The sequence below is a fragment of the Tamandua tetradactyla genome, chromosome 5 (assembly GCF_023851605.1).
Source record: "Tamandua tetradactyla isolate mTamTet1 chromosome 5, mTamTet1.pri, whole genome shotgun sequence".
NCBI lineage: Eukaryota > Metazoa > Chordata > Mammalia > Pilosa > Myrmecophagidae > Tamandua > Tamandua tetradactyla.
Window position 1 is genome coordinate 13,647,528 of NC_135331.1, and position 20,543 is coordinate 13,668,070.

The 20,543-nt window shown below is 48.9% G+C and overlaps 1 protein-coding gene across 1 annotated transcript in view; it reads left to right on the forward strand.

Annotated features, from left to right (window-relative positions):
• The window catches only part of RPH3A (rabphilin 3A), a 106,156-nt gene that overhangs the window by 77,212 nt on the left and 8,401 nt on the right, over positions 1–20,543 (forward strand). Inside the window, exons 10-16 of the mRNA XM_077159895.1 lie at positions 6,144–6,230; positions 7,612–7,686; positions 8,618–8,857; positions 10,325–10,404; positions 13,308–13,382; positions 14,809–14,918; positions 18,571–18,697. Of these exons, the coding sequence (XP_077016010.1) occupies positions 6,144–6,230; positions 7,612–7,686; positions 8,618–8,857; positions 10,325–10,404; positions 13,308–13,382; positions 14,809–14,918; positions 18,571–18,697 (794 nt within the window). The remainder of the gene's footprint in view (positions 1–6,143; positions 6,231–7,611; positions 7,687–8,617; positions 8,858–10,324; positions 10,405–13,307; positions 13,383–14,808; positions 14,919–18,570; positions 18,698–20,543) is intronic.

A 20,543-nucleotide genomic window follows, 5' to 3' on the forward strand; every position in this document is an offset into this window, starting at 1 on the left:
GGGCGAATACAGACAGGCTTCCTGGACGAGGAAACTCCTGGAGAATGAGGAGGAGGATGTTTTTATTCATTTATTCGTTCACTGTTTATTGAGCACCTACTACGTGACATATTCTGTTCTAGTGGTTGGTTCTAGTCGATGATAAAGAGACAGGATTCAGAGGAATTTCTGACTCCAGGCACCCCTAAGTTTATCTCCCTTTCTTACTCTAACCCCACATGCAAGGAAAACGTGTAAAGTTCTTGCCCCTCCATCCCACAAAAAACAGCTGGGGCAAAATGCCCTTAGCTTTTAGCAAAGCAAGAATGCTTCACTCTCACAGATCCATCTAAGTTCTTTCTTCCCCTGGGAAATGGCCCAGCTGTCCTTGACGATGGGATGGTCTGGATACACCTCATGGGTGCTATCAACATGCCCGGAACTTCCGGCCTCACTCACGGTGGATCTATTTGGCAAGAGTGTTCCCTGGTGGGAATCCTTGATTCCTGAACTTTGAATGAAGTGTCTACTCGATGACCCCTTGTGTGAGCCCTTGGAGCAGGTTTATTTCTTTTGTGGCAAGGGGATGAGTTTGAGTCTAAGTCACGGGAGCCGAATATTTAGGTACTATGTTGACCTCTGACCTTCTGCTTCTGAACTGTGGGGTTGTGGCTTAGCACTTGAGTTCTTCGTCTTGGAGAGAGAGCTGGGGTGCATCCCTCAGCCTCAGTCTGCTGCCCGGCCCCCTACCGCACCTACAGATCAGATGGACAGGCACAGATAAATTTCTCAGATCTGCAATATCATAGGATATTTACTGAGTGCTTACTCTATGCCAGACACCGTCCCAAGCTCTCCGTATACCACTGTTTCATTTAATCCTTGCCACAATCCTAACATCCAGGTACGAGACTTTTATTAGCTCAGACTGAGTCCATGCAAAGCACCAGCTGATGCCATGAGATTGTAAAACACACCGGGCACAGACGCAAACATAGATTTATCGTAACTTACGAACAGGAGATATTCTCTGATGGTGGCCAGTCTGGAGGGATAGCACCCCACAAGGCATAGGAGTGCAGGGGGTGACAGGTACATGATTTTAGAACAGAGACATTCCATATATAGTATAAGGACACTGGGCCTCAGTGTAATCATTAAAGGGGCTTAAGACCTGATGTTTTACTAAGATTAATGTTTAGGACTAAGATATCCTCAGTGCCATTTTACACCCGTGATTGCATTCTTCTCCCTCGTGGGAGATTATTCACTTTCTCAACCTTGAGTCAAAGCAGTCTCACTATATGCTCAGGATATCATTTCCATGTAGGAGAGGCCCCTGGCCCTGGGCCACCACAATCCCCATTTTAGAGATGATGAAACTGAAGCTCAGAGAGGTGAAGCCACTTGCCCTAGATCGCACAGCTCCTAATTTGTTAAAATGGGAATTAAGCCCATTTCTGTCCAACACTAAAGACTGTGCTCTTAGCCTCTGTATTATTTTGCCTCCTAAGGAAAGGAACAGTCATACTACATTCCCAAACCAGATTTGGATCCCTGCTCTCCTGAGCATCAGTGCAAATGCTCCCCTCATCCATGAAGCTTCTAGCATTCACCTCTCCACCTTGGGGGGAGTTATTTTTTCCCTCCTCTGAGTTCCCAGAGTATTGACACACAGCCCTAATGTAGCATTTATCACCATCAAAAACACATTACAGCCTGAATCTCTCTCCCAAGTCTGATATTAGTGACATGACTTTTTCCACTAATTCATTGTATCTCCAAACATTTATTGGGTTGGCCATAATTTTTAGCTCTTTCTACTCATTTTCCAGCCTGCAGTCAGATTCTGGTTGGTTGCAGGCTTTTTAGTGTTGGCAGATTTGAATCAATAGTTGAAAACAACAATAGCTGCTCCATTTATGGAGCACCTCCTCCACGCCAGGCATGAGAGAAAACCCTTTGCATGTATTTCCTCTTTTGATGCCATCAGTAACTCTTTGGGGGTAGGTGTTATTATAGGCATCCTAATTAATTGATACGGCCCAGAGAGGTTCAAAGAAGCAACTTTCCCGAAGTGGCATGGAAGTAGAAGCAAGGCTGGCGTTTAGACCCAGCCGTCCATATGCAGAGCCTCTGCTCCTAGGTGCTCCCTGCAACTCCCACTTGCAGGGCTGAGGGCAGCTCAGTGTAATAAATCCCCAATTCCACCCCCTAGTCCCAGGGTGTAATCCTGGGACCTGAGGGTCCACCCTCACGCACAGTGCAGTTTCTCTGGTAAGGATCGGGTAACCCTCTCTGCTCACACTCTCTGCAGCTGGAAAACCACTGCCTCGGGGACACAGCCCAGTCCATTGTCGATTGGCTCCACCTGTCGCTGACACAGTGCTCATTCAGCAAGTGTGCCTTAAACCCCCACCACCTGCCAAGCCTTGTATTAAATATGGAGCTAAAGCAATGGACAGCCACGGCCCCTCCCCTCAGTAGCTCACAGTCCAGTGGGAGGAACAGCTAAGTAACCTGGACATCGTAATACAGCATGATGCCACCCTACAGAGGTGAAGAGAGCGGTGGCAACAACCACAGCAACTCAAGTTTACAGGGCTTACTGTGCACCGGGAATATCTTAAATATTTTCTATGCATTGCCCTTGCCCCACAAAACCCTCAAAAGACCCCTCTAAGGAGTCCACCCAGAAGAGTGTCTAATCCAGACTCAGGAGTCCCAGAAAGCCTTCATAGAGGAGACACATAAGGAAAACTGAGAAAACAAAAAGCCAGATGACAGTAAATTCAGCTGTGGGGTTGGGGGAGGGAAGCTTACTTGTGCAGAGGGAATAGCATGAGCAAAGGTCCAGGGAGCGAGCCCAGCAATGTCACAGAACTAAAAGGGATCAGCATGGTCAGCGCTGAGCACTGATGGGGTGAGCGGTGAAGGAGGTGCCCTTCCCTCCGCAGAGTTGTGCAGTGCCCCACCTGTACAACTGTCCCTCATGGTCTTGCCTGGAGGATAGGCAGGGGTCTAGGTCCCATAGGACTTCCTGTGCCAAGCAAAGGAGCTTGAACTGGAAGAAAAAAAAGTCACCTTGCCTTGGAGCCAAAATGGCCTCACTGGTATGCCCTATCAGTAGTTCTGCTTTTGCCCCAAGCTCATCCCCCTGGATTTTTTCTCTTCCAGCCCCAGTGTGCCATGCTGTCTTTATTTGGTCTGGCCTAATAAAAGTTTCGCACCTGGATGTTAGGGCTGTGGCAAAGAATAAAATTATCAAATTGCCTTCTCCACTGGGATATCATCCTGCTCCCTCTGTACCCAGTTGAACTGTCAGTAACTCATAGTATTAATTTATCCACCCAACATTCATTGATCACCTACTGTCCTGATAACAGCACACATCTGTATACTACTCATTGCATGCCAGACATCAAGGGAAGCCCTTTAATCATCCCAACGAGCCTGGGAGACAAGTGCTATCATTATCCCCATTTTATAAATGAGGGGTGTCCACTCTCACCTTTTCTTCTCAGCTTTGTCCTGGAGGTCCTAGCCATTGCAATAAGGCCAACATGTACATAAGGCATAAAGATTGGAAAAGAAGCAAAACTGTCTCTATTTGCAGGTGGCATGACTTGTTCATGTAGAAAATCCTACCAGACCTATAAGTAAAGTTAGTAAGGTGACAGGATACAAGATTAAAATATAGGAAGCAGGTATAATTTTATATATGAGAAGCAAACAATTGGAAAATTAAATTTTTTTAAAGCCCACTTGCACTTATAGGTGAGGAAACTAAAACACAAGGGAGCTAGGTCATTTACTCAAAGTTCTGGAGGCTGTTGGAGGCTATGGAGAGAAGGAGACGTGGCCCCAATCTTCTAGGATCTCAGAGTCTGTAATGGGGGGGGGGGAATCTATATCCTTAAGAAGCCACAACACCAGGCAAGTGGCGAGAGGAACTCTGAGAGTGGTGATAAGTGCTGTGGGAATTTAGAGAGCAAGGAAATCAAACGCAGCTTGAGGAAGAAACAATATCACAGAAGGCTTCCTGGAAGAGGTGATATTTAACCTGAGCCTTGAAGAACTGACTGCAGTTTGGTACACAGAGATAAAGGGAGGGCATCTCAGCTGGGAGGAATGGCATGAAGAGATGTGTGGTGGACAGAAAAGCTTGGAGTGTGTGTTAGACAATCTGCCTGGAAGATAAACGAGCAGCAGAGTACAATGCAGGACCACATACCGGAGGCTCTTATTAAAACAGCCAAATCCTCAACCCCATTCCAGACCTACTAAATCAGAATCACTGGGATTAGGGACCAGACTCTGCATGCTTTAAACTCCTCAGGTGACCAACAAACGCTGAAGTTTGAGAATCACTGCTTGAGAGCCTTGAAAGCCAGATAAATGAGTTTGGACTTCATATTGAAGGTACTAGGGAGCCATAGATGAATTTTGAGCAAAGGAAAGGCCGCCCACTTACATTTTGGCGTCACCTGCCTCTAACACAGATGTGGTCACGTGATAGGCAGTTCAGTCCCACCTGGTGACCTGGATGTTGGCCAAAGGGACGTTTCTGTGCCCTGCTCCCCCACATCCACTGCCACCTCAGGAAGGGTTGGGATTAGAGCCCTTCTCAATCTGCTGGGGTCCCGAGGTCCCCCCAGTGCCCTCCCAGTGTACTAGAAGTCATGATGTCCACCCTCCCGCGTAAGCCAGAGCAAACCCCGGAGTTAATTCCACGAGGAGTGGCTGACAACGAGTGAGAACTCTGATTTAGCACCGTCACAAGAAACCACGCAGCTCCGCATTTTCCACCCAATAATCCCAACACCTGCCCATGAGGTGGTGCTTCCGAAGTACTCATTGAATATTGGCTTTATTGTTTCCTAAGATTGTTTCGATGTGTGGCCTTCCATCTGGGCAGCGTGCCCCTGGAGGAAATAAGATGCCATTTTCCCATCTTTGCTCAAAGCTGGCACTTGGTGGATTCAAGGAATGCTTGTTGAGTGAATGAATGAAAGAATGAACAAGCATCCAAAGGAACCAACAAACGATGGCACTGATGCAGGACCCTGGGACCAGAACTGGAAATTTGCAAGCCCCCAGTCAGGAGTGGCAAAGTGCCCTCTGTCACGAGCACTCACCCATCTAACAGCAAAAAGCACCGAGTTTAGGAAAGGTGGGATCAAGCCCAGTGAAGTGAGAAACATGGGGCTTTCTCCCCAGAACATAACACCTTCTGTGTGTCAGGAAAGGCTGAGCGCTTTGCCCCATTTGATACCCCAGCACCTGTGCAGGAATCACTAGCACATAATGTCTAAGGCACAGAGTTGGAGACCAGCTGCCTGAGTTCAAACCCTGGCTCTGCCACTAACCAGCCAAGAGGCATTGGGAGAGTTCCTTAAACCCCCTGTACCTCAGTTTCCCCACTGGTGAGCTAATGATAACATAGCACCTGCCTCAAGGTGTTATGACTGTAGAAATTAAATAAATTCTTATGTGTAAAGTCCTTGGCACATGGTAAGTACTGAGTAAATGTTAACTCATTATTATTTTGAGATCAGTGGAGTTGTGAGATCCCTTATATAAATGAGGGATCTGAAGTTCAGAGGGGGTGAGTAACAAGCCCAAGACCACACAGCTTATAAAGGAAAAGCCTGGGATACAAACCAGGTCCATGTGAAGATAAAGACCAGATTCTTTCAATAATAATAATAATAAAATAAAAGCAGCAGCTGACATGTTTTGAATGTTTACTACATACCAGGCAGTGTTCTGAACACTTTGCATATATTGTATCATTGTATCTTCACCACAACCCTATGATGTCGGTACAATCATCCCCATTTAACAGATGAGAAAACTGAGGCCCAGAGAGGGTAGGTCATTTTCACAGGTTCACACAGCCTGCATATGACAGAGTCAGGCTGGCGGAACCTGTGCTTTTCACAACCACATCCCTGCTGTGATTTGCCCAGAGTGTCCGAGTGTTGGGAAGAGAGAAGACACCAGGGGCGCTGGGCAGAAGAGAGTCTCAGAGCTGAGCGTGTGGTGGCTGCATGGCATCCAGATCCAGGCGGCCTGTGTAACGAGACTCACGCTCCTTCCTGCTTTCTCCGAGTTTATGGATCTGGAAAACGATGAGCTGTTTCCTTTCCTTTCCTCTGCAGGTTTGAGACGGGCCAACTCAGTGCAGACCTCCAGAGCTGCCCTTGCCTCGATGCAGGGCCCAGCGCCCCCGCAGCCTGCGCAACCAGGTACCTGCCACCCGCCTGCCCACCCGCCCTCATGCCCAGGTTGTCCCCGCAGCCATGACCCGGCCCCTCCCATCTCCCATCCCTGCTCCCAGCGCTCACTGCCCTTTCTACAACGCTGCCGCCGCCTCTAAATCCTAAGCTCTTGTAAAATCGTTCGAATGAGCAATCCTCTGGGCTCGGAAGCCGGTGTACGAGTGTGAGTACATGCGAGTGTGTGAGTGAGTGTGCATGTGTGTATGAGTGTGTGTCTTATCCACCTAAATGCAAAAAGTGACAGGCCTTTATTGACCCTTGTTTCCCACCTTCAGGCATTGACATCCACTTCACAGTTTTTATCTTAGACACGTACCATCGACCCTCTTATTTCCTAAATCTTTTTCTTCAAATTTGCTCACTTAAAAATATCTAACTGAGAAAGGTTGCTATCACAAGCGCCCTCTCTCTCTCCCAGGGAAATTTTAAGGTCATTAGATGTTAATAAAAATGCAAGTGCTCCCAGTAGGTTAGTGAGAGATTCAAGAGGAAATAGTGAGCAAAGAAATTGGTAGTAACATCGGAAAATCTAATGAATATGGATTACATGAGACAGAGAAACAATGCCTATTTTGGACGGTTAAAATTTTAGGTTAAAGGTGGTACAACGGTGGCTTAGTGGCAGAATTTTCACCTGCCATGATGGAGACCCGGGTTCTATTCCCGGTGCCTGCCCATGCAAAAAATTATATATATATATATATATACATATGTTTAAGAAAAAAAAATCATAAAAATTCGATGTAGTAAAACATCAAACAATGTAATCAAGTACTAGTTACTAGTTAGTCTGCAGAAGGTTGCAGGCCTGAGGCCTGTTCTCTCTTTGTTCAAAAAGGAAATTCGTCAAGGTTAAAGAAAGGTTAGAGACTGAGCGGCACCCAGAGGAGACTGCCTCCGTGGTGGGACAGTGTCAGCAGGCAGCTTTCTCACCCTGTGGCTGAGTGTTATATCAGGCCCCATCCCTGCAGCTCCCTCACCTCCCACGCTTTGGGAAATGTAGTTGTAAAGAATCTTGACCAGATTGAAACGACCCCCCAAGCAACGGTGACCCCAAAGTATCAATTTTTCCATCATCTCACAAGCGATTCTCACTCCTTTCGTTCGTGAAGCTTATAAAAACCAGTGAAGCATGAAGAACAGGTCGCCCTACCCGCATTGGGCAGAAGATGAAGCTGAGGGTCAGGGAGGTCCCACAGCCCTGGCCATCTCTGCATATCACCTGCTGCCCCTGGGCCTGTGCCCACACCTGTGAAATGAGGACACTGGACCCTCTGGGGGGGTTGGGGGGAGACCCAAATGATGCTGCCTTCTCTGCTCCATCCCCTTTTCTCTGTTCCCTACTCAGGGCCCCCAGGAGGCAGCAGACCGGGCCCTGGCCCCGGCCCCAGCCCAGCAGGTCGCTTTCCAGATCGGAGACCAGGCAAGTGTTCCCTTGCTCCCAGGCCTCCCCTCTCACCCCTCCCCTTGAGGCCTCCATCCCGTCTGCACCCTGAGAGCTGCCAGATGATCTCTAGGTGCCCCTGTTGACAGTCCATGCTCAGGTCAGAGGGAGGAGTCCTTGCACAGTGGTTGGAAGCACGGGTGCTGGAGCCAGAGCGCCTGGGGTCAACCCGCCACCCTTCAGCGCCTGGCTGTGGGGCTCTGGGCAAGCCATGTAACTTCTCTGAGCCTGTTTCTGCATCTAAAAGATGGAAATAATATAGGACCTTCCTCCCAGAACTGTTGGGAGGATTAAACAAATGAATACATAAAAACCTTAGCATGGTGCTTGAGGATGTGTTAATCCACTCCAAGGGACAGCGATTAATCACAAGCGGTATATACGCTTCAGCAGCAGCAGCACTATTCAGTATTTTCAGTGCACCAGGCACTGTTCTAAGTGGTGTGCATGTGTTAGACGGTTTTTTGAATAATTGCTACAACTATCTGAGCACTCAGGTATTCCCATTTTACAAATGAGGAAACTGGCCCGAAGTCACATAGCCGGAAAGGAATGGAGCCCAGACTGCAAGTGCTCAGCACCCCAGAGAGGTCAGCTTTGCCTGCATCTGAGTCAGCTTGCAGATTCCAAGGCCCTGCTGCCCAGCCTGCCGAGTCCGAGTGGGCCCAGGAACCTGCATTTTCGTAACCTCCCTAGGCAGCTTCGACAGAAGCAACATTCTGAGCGTGGTGCAGGACATCCTGCGGCCTCCCTGAGAACCAGCTCTGGCTGTTGGTGCTGCAATGTTTGCAGAGCACCTGGTATACAGTAGGGGCTCCTAACCCTCGGCGGTGCTGTAGCACTGGCTGCGGCTGTTAGGACAGAGCGATGCAACTGTCTCTTTACTGTCCTCCCCCACATCCCCCTGCAGAGATGGCTCCGAGTGACCCTGGCTACGCTGGGGCTGCTGCCGCACCACGGGAAGAGAGAACTGGGGGAGTTGGAGGCTACTCAGCAGTGAGAGCCAGGGAGGACCGAGCCGGCCAAGCCCCGGGCCCCTACTCCCAAGCCTCGGCGGCTGCGCCCCAGCCCCCCGGAGCCCCTGCCCCCCAGCCACCAGCCCCAGAGGACGAGGAGGAGGAAGCAAACAGCTACGATTCAGATGAAGCAAGTAGGTGGCACGTCACCGAGCAGCGTCACCACCAGCCCCAGCAAAACAGGAATGGGTCCAGGAGTGGCCGGGAACACCCTGACGCCCCCAACACGCCAAACCTAACGGACGTATTACCCAAGTTATAAAGAGACAGAGTTATGGCCCTAAATTCACAGAATGATATATCAGGTGTCTAAATGAGAGGTGCCATCTGTATTTTCATCGTTTTCAAAATATTTCAGTTTATGACTTCTGCGAGTAATTTCACAACTACTGGACACTTCCTCTCGCATGCATCCATTCAGTGATTTATTAAGCACCTATTCTGTGCCCCTCCTACTCACACCTGGAGCCCCATGATCCAGGGAAGTGGCTGCCACGCGTGACACAAACACACACACACACACACACAGTCCAGTGGCACTTCTTCCCCTGGGTGTGGCTGGGAGCAGCAGGGGAAAGCTGGGTGGTTTTTACCCGCTGGAGGGAGGTGTGCAGGGGCACGTGTCTGAATCCGATGGTGTGTCGTAGGAGTTCGAAGGCAGGGGACGCACTCCAAGAGCTGCTGATGGAATTAGGGGAAATAGTACCCCATCCCCCACTGTCTGGGGGCTGATCTACCTACTTCCCACCTCTCTGTCCTTCCTCAGGCTGGTCCACCCCCTAGAACACCGGCCTCTGCTCTCCCCAGTGCCCTTGGCTGACCCCTAAGCATACATGACCCCTCCCAGCCTGGCACCTGTACATGTTACAAGCTTACCTGGGGGGGTTATAACAAGCCTGCCTCTGCTCTCAACTCCCTCTCCTCACTCACTCATTTCTATATTTGGTAAGGTTTTATTGAGCACCTACTATGCACTAGGAACACCATCTGAAAAAGACTGACAAGATGGCTGATCTAACAGAGCTAATGTTCTAGTGACAGTTAGTACACTAGAGATAGAGCACTGCGAAGGCCATTACATACAACAAATAACCATGAGCGTGACTGCGTTAGATGGGAAAATCAAGGAGGGCTTTTCTGAGGAGGTGACATTGAAGCTGAGCCATGGATAATAAGAAGGTGCCAGCCATGTGAGCATCTAGAGGGAGAACATTCCAGGTAAAGGGAACAGCAAATGCTAAGATTCATTTAGTCCTTCAGCAAATCTGTGAGCACTCGCTCTGTGCCCTTCACAGTGCACAGTGGGGACACAACAGAGAACAGGACAGTCACAGCCCGTGCCCTCGGTGTGCTCGCAATCTAGCAGGACAAGAAGTCATTAATTAGGCCACTGCTCAAATGATTAACTGATCCAAGATGTGCTGAGAATTCTAAAGAAGGGGGGGGGTCTACCAGTTGGGGTGTCCAGAGCAGGGACTGAGTCCTCCCCGCCTCTGTAGTCTCAGTGCCCAGCCCAGTCCGGGCTCCCAGTGAGTACTGAGGAAACGTTTGCTGAGTGACTGAACAAACATTCTCTTGGCTCTTGTCTTGGCCCCCTTCAGCCACCCTGGGTGCCCTGGAATTCAGCCTTCTCTATGACCAGGACAACAGTTCTCTGCAGTGCACCATCCTAAAGGCCAAGGTGGGTGAGCCAGCTGAGCTGGGGGCCACCGGGCGGTTCTGGCATTCCTTGGGGACCTCGGGGTGGGGAAGGGGGTTTCATTCCAGAGCTACTGCAGTTACCAGGCCTGCCTCCTGCCATTGCTGTGACGGTGGCGGTAATGGACAGATGGCAGGAAGTGACCACCGTGAATTCCCTTTGGGGAGGATGTTCTCCAGGGCTCATCCCAGAGGGCTTTCACTCTCCTGCAGCGCCTCCTGGGATGGAGGGGCAGGGTGGAGGCTGCCCAGCCCCAACCACGTGGTCTCTGCAGGGGCCGCGGAGGCACTGCCCGGGAGGCGATGCTGCCAGCTGGATAGCTGGCACGGCTACAGAGCGGCAGCAGCCCGCGGGTCTGCCCAGGCTCCTTCTGCTGATGCGATTGTCGGGCTGGAGCGGGGACCCAGCCAGGGGCCTGTGGTAGCAGATACCAGGACACTGATGTGGGCTTCCAGTAGGGGCAGGAAAGTCGAACAGGGAAGGCAGTACATCTCGAGGCTCGATAGTAGGGAGTCGAATCAATTCCAGGCCCTCAGGAAAGCTGAGTGACTGCCATGCACATCCCAGAAGGTAGCTGAGTAGGAGCCCCCTAACCCCCAGTCTGGTCCACGTGGAAGAACGAGCAAGGGCTCAGGGACCAGACGCCCTGGGTTGTGAAGCCCGTGCTGCTGCCTTCTTGGTGTGTGACCTGGGAGATGTTACTTAACCCCTCTGTGCCTTCGTTTGCCTTTCTATAATTTGGGGATAATACTAGTGCCTAGACATGAGGATGACTGTGTCAAATGTATGGTTGCATTAAGTTCCATTCTGCCCACCTTGTCCCACCTATGCCTGCTGCCTTGATGTAATAATCAACAGCCACCCCCCCCACTCTTAAAAGTGTCCTAGTTTAGATGACAAATTAGTTATGAAATGTTTGACACAACTTCTAGTTCAACATATCCCCCCCCAAAGTCAGATTCCTTCAGCAAGCATTTATTGGATACCTACTATACACCAGCCAGGGAGGCAAGCACTGAGATGCATTTAAGCTTCCCAGCACAAGTGAGGCAAGTGCACATGTGATCTTGTCTCATCTTCATAGGAACCTCTGAGTCAGAGATTGTTGTTAGCCCATTGCCCAGATAGGAAAACTGAGGCCTAGAGAGTGAAAGCCTGAGACCACCCAGCAGGTAAGGGATGGAGCTGAATTTGAATCCAGTCCCATTCCCCTCTGGTTTGGGGCATTAACCCACCCACTCACGCAGCTGCTTTCTCCAGCCCAGGGGAGAGGCCCCCCTGAGACAAGGGTACAGAAAACTCAGATGTCCATGGGCCGGGCTGGTGATGGAGATGAGCTGGGAGCAGGTTGGGTGAGAGGTATTAGGGAGTGGCAGAGACTTTGGTAAACTAAGTAGGCCCGTTTTAGTTTCCCCAGCTGCTAAGACAAACACCCCACAATGGTTTGGCTTAACAGCAGGACTTTCTCGGCTCAGGGGTTCCAAGGCCCAGAGGCTTGCTCTCTCTCTCTCGTTCTGGCTTGGCCACACCTTAACTAAAAACACCATCTTCAAAAAGTCCCATTTACGTTGGGTTCATTCTCACAGGAGTGGACTAAGAACAGAACTCACTCTGCCATGAGTAGATAATGTCTACTCATAATGTCATGATGCCTACCAAAGACACTCAGATTCAAATAAAAGATGCACATGTCTGCTTGCAACCTCACAATACTTTGGGCCCCAAACATTCGTTCCAGAAGTGTTTCCCAAACGCCTTCTCTGTACCAGGCATCATCCTAAACCTGAGGGATACTAGAGTGAGCCAGACGTAGTACCTGCCCTCATGGACTCTCTTTAGAAACAATCGCCACAGCCAGCATGTCCTGGGTACACCCTTCTAGAGCTTTCTTTGCATTGTTTTGTCTCATTGAATCTTTACAGCAAGCCTCTGGGGAAGGTTCTACCATCATTCCCATTTGGCAGATGGGGAAACTGAGTGAGGCACAGAAAGGTTAAGTGACAGCCAAGAAGTGGCGGAGCCTGGATTTGTGCTGATGACATCTGGCTGCACAGCCTGAGCTCTTCTTACCCACTAGGCTGCTGCGCCAGCTTTCCCCCCGGGCCCCCCCTGCTGTGGTGTCCTCTGCCCTCCCAGCAGCAGTGAACACTGGCCCCCTTACTGTGTCCAGCACAGAGCTCAGCTTTCCCGGGTGAGGTCTCATTTAATACTCCCAGAACCCCATGAAGCAGGAGCTGCTGTCAGCCTCGTTAAACAAGTGAGGAAACTGAGGCCCAGAGAGGCCACAGGATGCAATATGCCGTTAGTGCTGGACTAGGGGAGCCTCTCAATTTCACAAGCCTTCATTCTTAACCCTAACAAAGCTCATTTCACTGCACAGTGTCTCGTTCAAACCTCAGCCCAGCCCTGTGAGCTGGCTAGTCAGACACTGTGATCCCACTGTATGGAAGGAGAAGCTGAGGGCTCAAGAAGTTAGTGCCAGGCCAGGACCAGAACTCGGGCCTCCCTCCCCCAGCCTCCCCCTCTGTCTGATCCTTAATATTCTGAGACATCTCTGATCCCAGAACAACAATTAGACCTTGATGGAACACATCTAAAGTGCCAGGCATGGTGCTAAGCACTTTACAGATGAGATCAGGCTTCAGTCTCTCCACCCCATGAAGTGGATCCTGAGGCTCAGAGAGGTTAAGGAGCTTACTCAAGGTCACACAGCCCGGAAGTGACATGGCCAGGCTTTGAGCACCGTCTGCCTGACCCCAGGCATTTGGATAGCACACTTGGAAGAGGAGGCCCACAGAGTGGACCAAAGGGCTTTGCCGGTTGCCTGTGGCAACCAACACCCGGCCCTCCCGAGGCATTCACACTGTCACCTCATTCTCTTTCAGGGACTGAAGCCCATGGATTCCAATGGCTTGGCCGATCCCTATGTTAAGCTGCACCTCCTGCCGGGAGCCAGCAAGGTACCATATGGCCTGTCCTCCCTGCAGGCTGGGCACATGGGCCAAGGTTCTCAGCTCAGAGCCTAAAATAGTCCTGTGTGTCCCAAATCCTCCCCGTGGGTGGTGAAGTCCTTATGAGGGGGAGAGGGTGGGTCAGGAGTCAGTCTTCTGTGAGGGATGGGGCTCTGCCTACTTCTCCAACCCAGAAACCTGGGATCCAGGGAGCTGCCAAAGGCCACGAGAGAAGCAGAATCCTTGACTATGCCCCCTGCCCCTGCTCCTGCTCAGATGCCTTCCGTGCTCCCCATTGCTGGCCCTGCCCCAGCTCCCACCCCATTTCAGATCCCAACCAAACACTCCTCATCTTTCAATAGAAATGAAAAACTCTCTCCAGATTTTGTCTAAGCACTTTAGATGATGTTTCTCTAATGAGACGGAGATGCAACGGATCCCTGCCATTCCCACCTCTCATCCCCTTTCCAGTTCCCCTGCTGATCATTATTTTGCTTTGGAGATGAAAAGTGGAGTTAATTTCCACTGTTTGGATTGACCCACCCCAGAGCACACAGCTGGAAATGGAAGTGTGACTTCTTGGGTTTTATCTTTTTAGCTTTGTTATGTTAATTTGACATGGATGTCCTAAAACAAGGGAGACAGCACACCTGGTTACAGGGTCTTAGGAAAATGCCCACTAAAAAACTCCGCAAGGATCAAATACCTCACGATACAAAAGAGGGCACACGCGCATACACGCACACATGCCTGCACGCGCACACGGCCTCACTCTTTACTTGGATCAAGGAGAAACAGTCCTTCACTTGGCCTTGACAAAATTGTGATATTTGGCCACCAGTCCCTCTAGTGCTCCAGTGACACTGTTTCCCTTTGGGACACTTTCCCCACTCCTAAATCCAAACTACTTTGCCATACCATCTGATGTGAGTCATTTACATGTTAGTATGAATTCATTTGCCACCAGGTCACTTCTGGATATAGTTGCATTCTAGCTTCCTCTCCGTTTAAAATGAAAATTAATTGTCCCTTCTAAGGAATTTCAGTCATGGAAGGTGATATTTAGGGGAACAAGATCCTTTAGCATCCCCAGAAATTGTGCCTTCACTGCCTAGGAGTGAGTGACTCTCATTTCTACCTTCTTGGCCTGTAAATGGTATTTTTTTCTCAAAACAAGCTGCCTCTGCTTTCTCAATGGGAAGTTCAAGGAGGAGTCCCGTCCGCGCAGGGACTGGGGCGCGGACACTCCCTAACCTGTCACAGCCCTGGTCAGCAGGATGCGCTCCTCCCTCGGCCTTACTTTTGGTCGCAGCGCAGTCCCTGGACACTCCCGCGGGTGGAGCCCCCTCCCCAAAATCAGCTCCAAAGATGGGGCTCCAGGGCTGGCTCCCCACCAAGGCAAATGTCTGTCTGTCCATCTCTCCCTTGGATGTAGTCCAACAAGCTCCGTACAAAAACCCTGCGCAACACCCGGAATCCGGTCTGGAATGAGACCCTCGTCTATCACGGCATCACAGACGAGGACATGCAGAGAAAGACCCTCAGGTACCTGCTGGGCAGGTGGGCAGGGACGGAGGTGGGAGGGGCCCACGCAGGGGGGCGCCGGGCGGGGGCGGGGCCAGGAGGTGCGGCGCTTTAAACAGAGCTCTCCTTAGTTCCTTTTTTCTTCTACAAAAACAATACATGTCTCTTGTAAAACTTTCGGAAACACAGATAAGTGAAACTATTAACTGTTGCTGTCTTGGTGTGTGTGCGTGCAAGTGTGGGTAAAAATGTTTTAAAAATGGAGCAGCTGGGTGTAGGGGTAGTTTAGAGGTTAGAACGCCCACCTTTCATGTGGGAGACCCGGGTTCGATTCCCGCACCATGCACCCCCCCCCAACAACAACAAAAAATGAAGCACCTATCAAGTAACCTGCCTATCTCAGATAACAATATATTTAGGTCATTTCATATTCTACAATGCTGAATTTTTTATTTTAAATATATAAGTAATAAACGAATGCATTCTTCTCATAAAAACATTATAGAGAAAGCTAAGCTCCTTTTAAGTGTGAGTTTCCTTCCTATTTGTGTATGCATATACACATGTGTACATCCCAGTACAACATGTATACTATTTAACATATATAGTTAAAATACATTTATTAAATATAGACTATAATATATATCCAATATAGTTTAAAACATGGAAAATGCTGCATATAACTGGAACTTTCTTTTTTCATAATGGTAAATCTTAGAGTTATAATTGTGAGAAGCTCTTTAGCGCTACTTCATTTCTAACTGCATCAGAGTATTCCATCAAATGGATTTTTCATAGATATTTTATAATGCTTTTATTATTAAATATTATAAATATGCCCCAAACTATATACTATAAAAACAGTAGTTGGTCTTTTAAAATCTTAATCTCTTAACATTTTGCTGTGTTTGTTTTTCAGCTCTCTTTGTTTTTGTTTTTTTAAGAAATAAAGCCCTACGGGTACAAGTTGAAGCTCCCCTTGTATAAGCTGTCCCCAGTCCCCGTTCCCTTCCTTCCCTCCCAAGAGCTAAACACAATCTTGAATTCTCTGGTCATCATTCCCAAGCATGTTTTGTTGGTACATAATTTTGCATCTATAAATAATAGACGGTATTGGTTTGAACGGTCTTAAATGCTCCGTAACTATGCACCAGTTTACTCAGCCAGTTTCCTGAGGCTGTGTCCAGCTTTTTTCTATTACAGAGAAGGTTGTGATGAGCTTCTTTCGGCTTCCTTGGGTACATGGAGCATTTCCTTACGGTAGAAACCAGGGTGGAATCTAGCGGTGGGTCATATGGTATGTGGTTTTGTTTTACCTGTGAGATGCGCAAGCTGCTTCCCAAGCAGTTATTCCAAGAATATTCCCAGCAGCTACAATGTTGTTTCAAGTAAGCTTTTAAGTCTCCCTGTAACAACCATACAGAAGGGTATAGATGGATACATTTTTCACTGGGATTTTCCCAGGGGGATAATCACTGTCCTAACTTCTGAAAGCCTAGGTTATTTTCATCTGCTTTTGTTCTAATATAAACAGAATCCTGCAGCATGACTTTTGCGTCTGTCTTCCTTTGCTGAACATTACATCGCCATGCCCATTCATGTCGCCGTGGGTGGTTGTAGATGGTTCATCCTCATTGCTGGACAGCATCCCGTGGGGTGATTATATGCAATTCACACAGTGTCAGGCCATTTACTTCTCTGTTCTGTGATTGACAAGCGTTTGGGTGGTTTCCAGGGTGGAGCTGTGATACAGAACGCTGCTAGGAACCTTCTAGTAGCTGTTTCTTGGTGCATATATGCCTTTCTGTGGCATACTTGCGTAAATTGGAATTTAGGATATGCTTCTTGGCATTTGTTCACCCCTGCCAGCAATGCATTTGAGTCCCAGCTGCTCCCCATGCTCAGCAACACTGTTTCATTTTGGCCTTCTATTGGGTGCACAGTGGGGCTGTGCTGTGGTTTTGCATTTCCCTGATGAGTGATTGCAACACGACGTTTAATGTGTATTATTACATTTTATGGGTATTTCAGATTTCCTAATGTCCCCTATTGTAGAATATTTCAATTATTTCTGCTTTTTCACAGTTATAAACAATGCTGTGATAAACGTCTTGGAGCTATTTTTTTTTTTTTTTTTTTTGCATTTATCTCCTTATGTCTTTGAGATAAGCGCCTAGAAGTAGAATTGCATTCCACTTCTTACATCTTTGGGGATGTGAGATGGCATCAATGACACCTTTCCCTGCTGTGTAGAGATGACATCCTTTCCAGTCCTATAGAGTGCAGGACTCAGACAGGAGGGCATCTGGCCCTCTAGGATCCCAAGCATTGCTTAACTACTGCTGGTGGCCAGGACTGTGGCGCGATCAGTCCCTCCCTGTCCCCCAGGGGGCGTCCCAGGCCTGAGGGGCAAGTCCTCGCTTCCCCTTAGGCTCTCTCAGAATGAATTATCATGCTTTTAGCCTCCTCTGGAGCTTTTCTCATGACATGCCCTTTCTGTGCCTCCGCCCCACTCCCTGCTGCCCAGAGCAGATAATAAAAGATGTTTTAGGAGTCAGGGAGATCTGGATTCAACTGCTGGTCCTGCTTCTTATTTGGGTTAAATTATTTATCCTCCCGGACCTGGTCTCCTCTCCGAAGTGGGAAACTCAGATGTTTGGGGAGCAGAGGAAATGACATGAAAAAAAGGCGATCTAAGTTCTTCAGCTAAATTGGCAAAAGAAGATGCTCAAATTGCCGTAAAGCATGGGAAAGGGGGCTCGACGTCATTAACCATCAGGAAAAAAAAAGAAAATTAAAACCACAGTGAGATACTATTTCCCCACTCCAGGAAGGCTCAAATTAAAAACTGACACAATCAAAACTGGAAAGAGTGAAGAGCATCTGGGGGACGCTCCTAAACTGCTGTCAGGCATCCCATTGCTGTATTTGGAAAACTGTTTGGCAAAGCTACTGCTGAGGCTAGATTTATGCATTCACTATGGCCTGGCAATTCCACTCCTAGGAATATACCCCACAGAAATATGCACGTGTACGTAAAAAAGACACGAACATGACTGTCCATAACAGATTTGTTCATAACTGCTCAAAACTAGAAGTGGCCCAAATGCTCATAAGTTGCAGAATGGATATATTATTGTATATTTACACAATGGAATACTATACAGCAATAAAAAGGACAGATTACAGCCAGCATAGATGACTCAAAATTTGAATGAATCCAAACATAAAAAAAAATCATCTGTATGGAATGATTCTGTTTGTATAAAGGTCAAAAGCAGGGCAAATGGACCTCTGGGGCTGGAGGCCAGGACAGTGGTTATCTCTCAGGGGCTCGGGAGGGACTTGGAGGGATGCAGAGATCTCCTAGGGGCTGGAATGTTCTGTCCTGATCTGGGTGGGGGTCACCCAGGGGTATACCATTATGTCAAAAAGCATCAAACTGAAACTTAAGATTTGTGTGCTTGACAAAGAACTTTTAAGTTCTTTGTCATTTAAGTTCTGCAGTAACAAAGAACTCACATGCGCCTGGCCCAGTGCTGAACAAACGGGAAGTCGTATCATTCCTATTCACGCCACTCCTTTTTTCCCAGCGTCAGCTAAGGCTCTTGACATACAGTAGGAGCTTAATATATGTTGCTCTTTCTCTTGCCAACCCCAATGCCCACCACAGGATCTCCGTCTGTGATGAGGACAAATTTGGCCATAATGAGTTCATCGGTGAGACCAGATTCTCACTCAAGAAACTGAAGCCCAACCAGAGGAAGAATTTCAATATTTGTCTGGAGCGGGTGATCCCTGTGAGTGCCTGTGTCCTAAGGCTTTGCTGTGGGGAGGGGAATTAGGGGGTTCTAGGGAGCACGGGGCTGCAGCAGCCTCGAGAGAGAGGGAGGCGAAGATTTCAAGTCAGAACACTCAAGGTGCATCCTTGCCCTGTCTTTTCCCAACCCTGAGTTAACATCACCTCTCCGAAGGTCTGCGTCCCCCTTGGTAAAACTGGGGAGGACAGTGTAGTGGGGCAGTGTGTGCTGCTGGGGTTCAAAGCCCAGCTTGGCCACTTCCTTGCTCCTAGGCCTTGGCCAAGGGACTGAACTCCTCTGACCCCCAGTTTTTTCCGTCAAATGGCCCCTGCCTCACTGGAGAATGACGTGACATAAAAGACTTACTCAGAGCAGAACCTGACACATCGTTACTGACCAGAAATTAATAATAATACCACTATAATTATTAATTTAATAATACTGCCTCACCCACCTGCAGTCGTGCCACCATAAAGCAGCAAACAGCTAAACAGAAGGCAGAATGGCCCAGTAGGGCACGAGCTCAGGAGCTAGACCACCTGGAGCTGAGTCCCAGAGCTGCCCTTGCTGTATAACCTGAGGCAAATTTCTTAACCTCTTTGGGTTTCAGTTTTCCCATCTGCAAAATGGGAGTAATTTAATAGCAACCTCAGAGGGCCTTATAAAGATTAAATGTGAGTGTGCATATAGCAGGAGAAAGGTCATCAGCATCGGCGTTAGATGTGATACTCAGCTTTCGAGAAAGAGCAAGGACCACATGGAGTGTGTCTGGTTTGGCTCCTGCTCCCAACTGCCTGGGGATTTTAAAACCAGAGCTTTTCAAAGTAAAGATTTGCGGGGTTCTCCCCCTGGAGATTGTGACTCGGTGGGATAGGGTGGGATTCAGAGATAGGTACAGATTATCCAACCTGCCGTTGATTTACAAATGAGACAACTTGGACCCAGAGGGAGGGAGTTGTTCAAGTTCACAGGGTGAGGCAATGGCTCTGCGCTCTGGACACCGACCAGAGTCCAGCCGTCCAGCAACCAGCGGCCACCTCCTCCCCCTGGGCAGCACCAGCTCCCTCGGGGAAGCCATGGCGGGGAATCCTGTGACAACCTCCCACCAGATGGTCAGCTCAAGGTTGGAGGAGCTGTGAGCCACGCCACATGTTCATAGCAAAGGTTAAGGAACAAGACACAACAAGGAAAATTGCATGAAAGAATCTATACTAAATGCAGGCTCCAAAGACATCATTCAGGAAAACCCTGGGACTGAAACATTTCCTGTGGGTCTTTGCCTGGTAGCAGCTCATTTTCCAGGCTCCTTCTTCCTTCCTTCACCCCTTCAAATTGGGCAAGGCACTGGCCAGGACCCGGCCCAGGTCATGGGCTCCTGGGTTTGCCTCTCTCACTTTAGTGGGGGGAACTTGTCCCACAGGCACAGAAGTGGAGGGACAGGGACAGGCTGCAGCGACCTCAGAATTCTGCCATCTTTTGCTCTTTGCCCATGAGCCTCCCACCACCAATACCCCCCACCCTTGCCCGCTGAAGACAAGGATATAGACAACCCTGTTCCCTCATCTCTGGACCTCAGTTTTCCTCATCTGCAAAGTGGGGAGGTTGGATTTAACCAGTGATTTTTAGTTTGGACTGTGTTCCCCAGAGGCTTAGTGTCCAGCAAAAGGGTCTCATGATCTGGGGGGTGGGGAGAGGGGACTTGGTAGACCAGACCCCAAAGACCCAGAGCAGATGAAATCTAGTCTTTTATGTATAGGAGGTGCTCTATGGGAGGTGCTCTGCCATTTATAGCTGTGTGACCTTGGGTAAGTGGCTTACCCCCTCTGAGCCTCAGTGTCCTCAACAG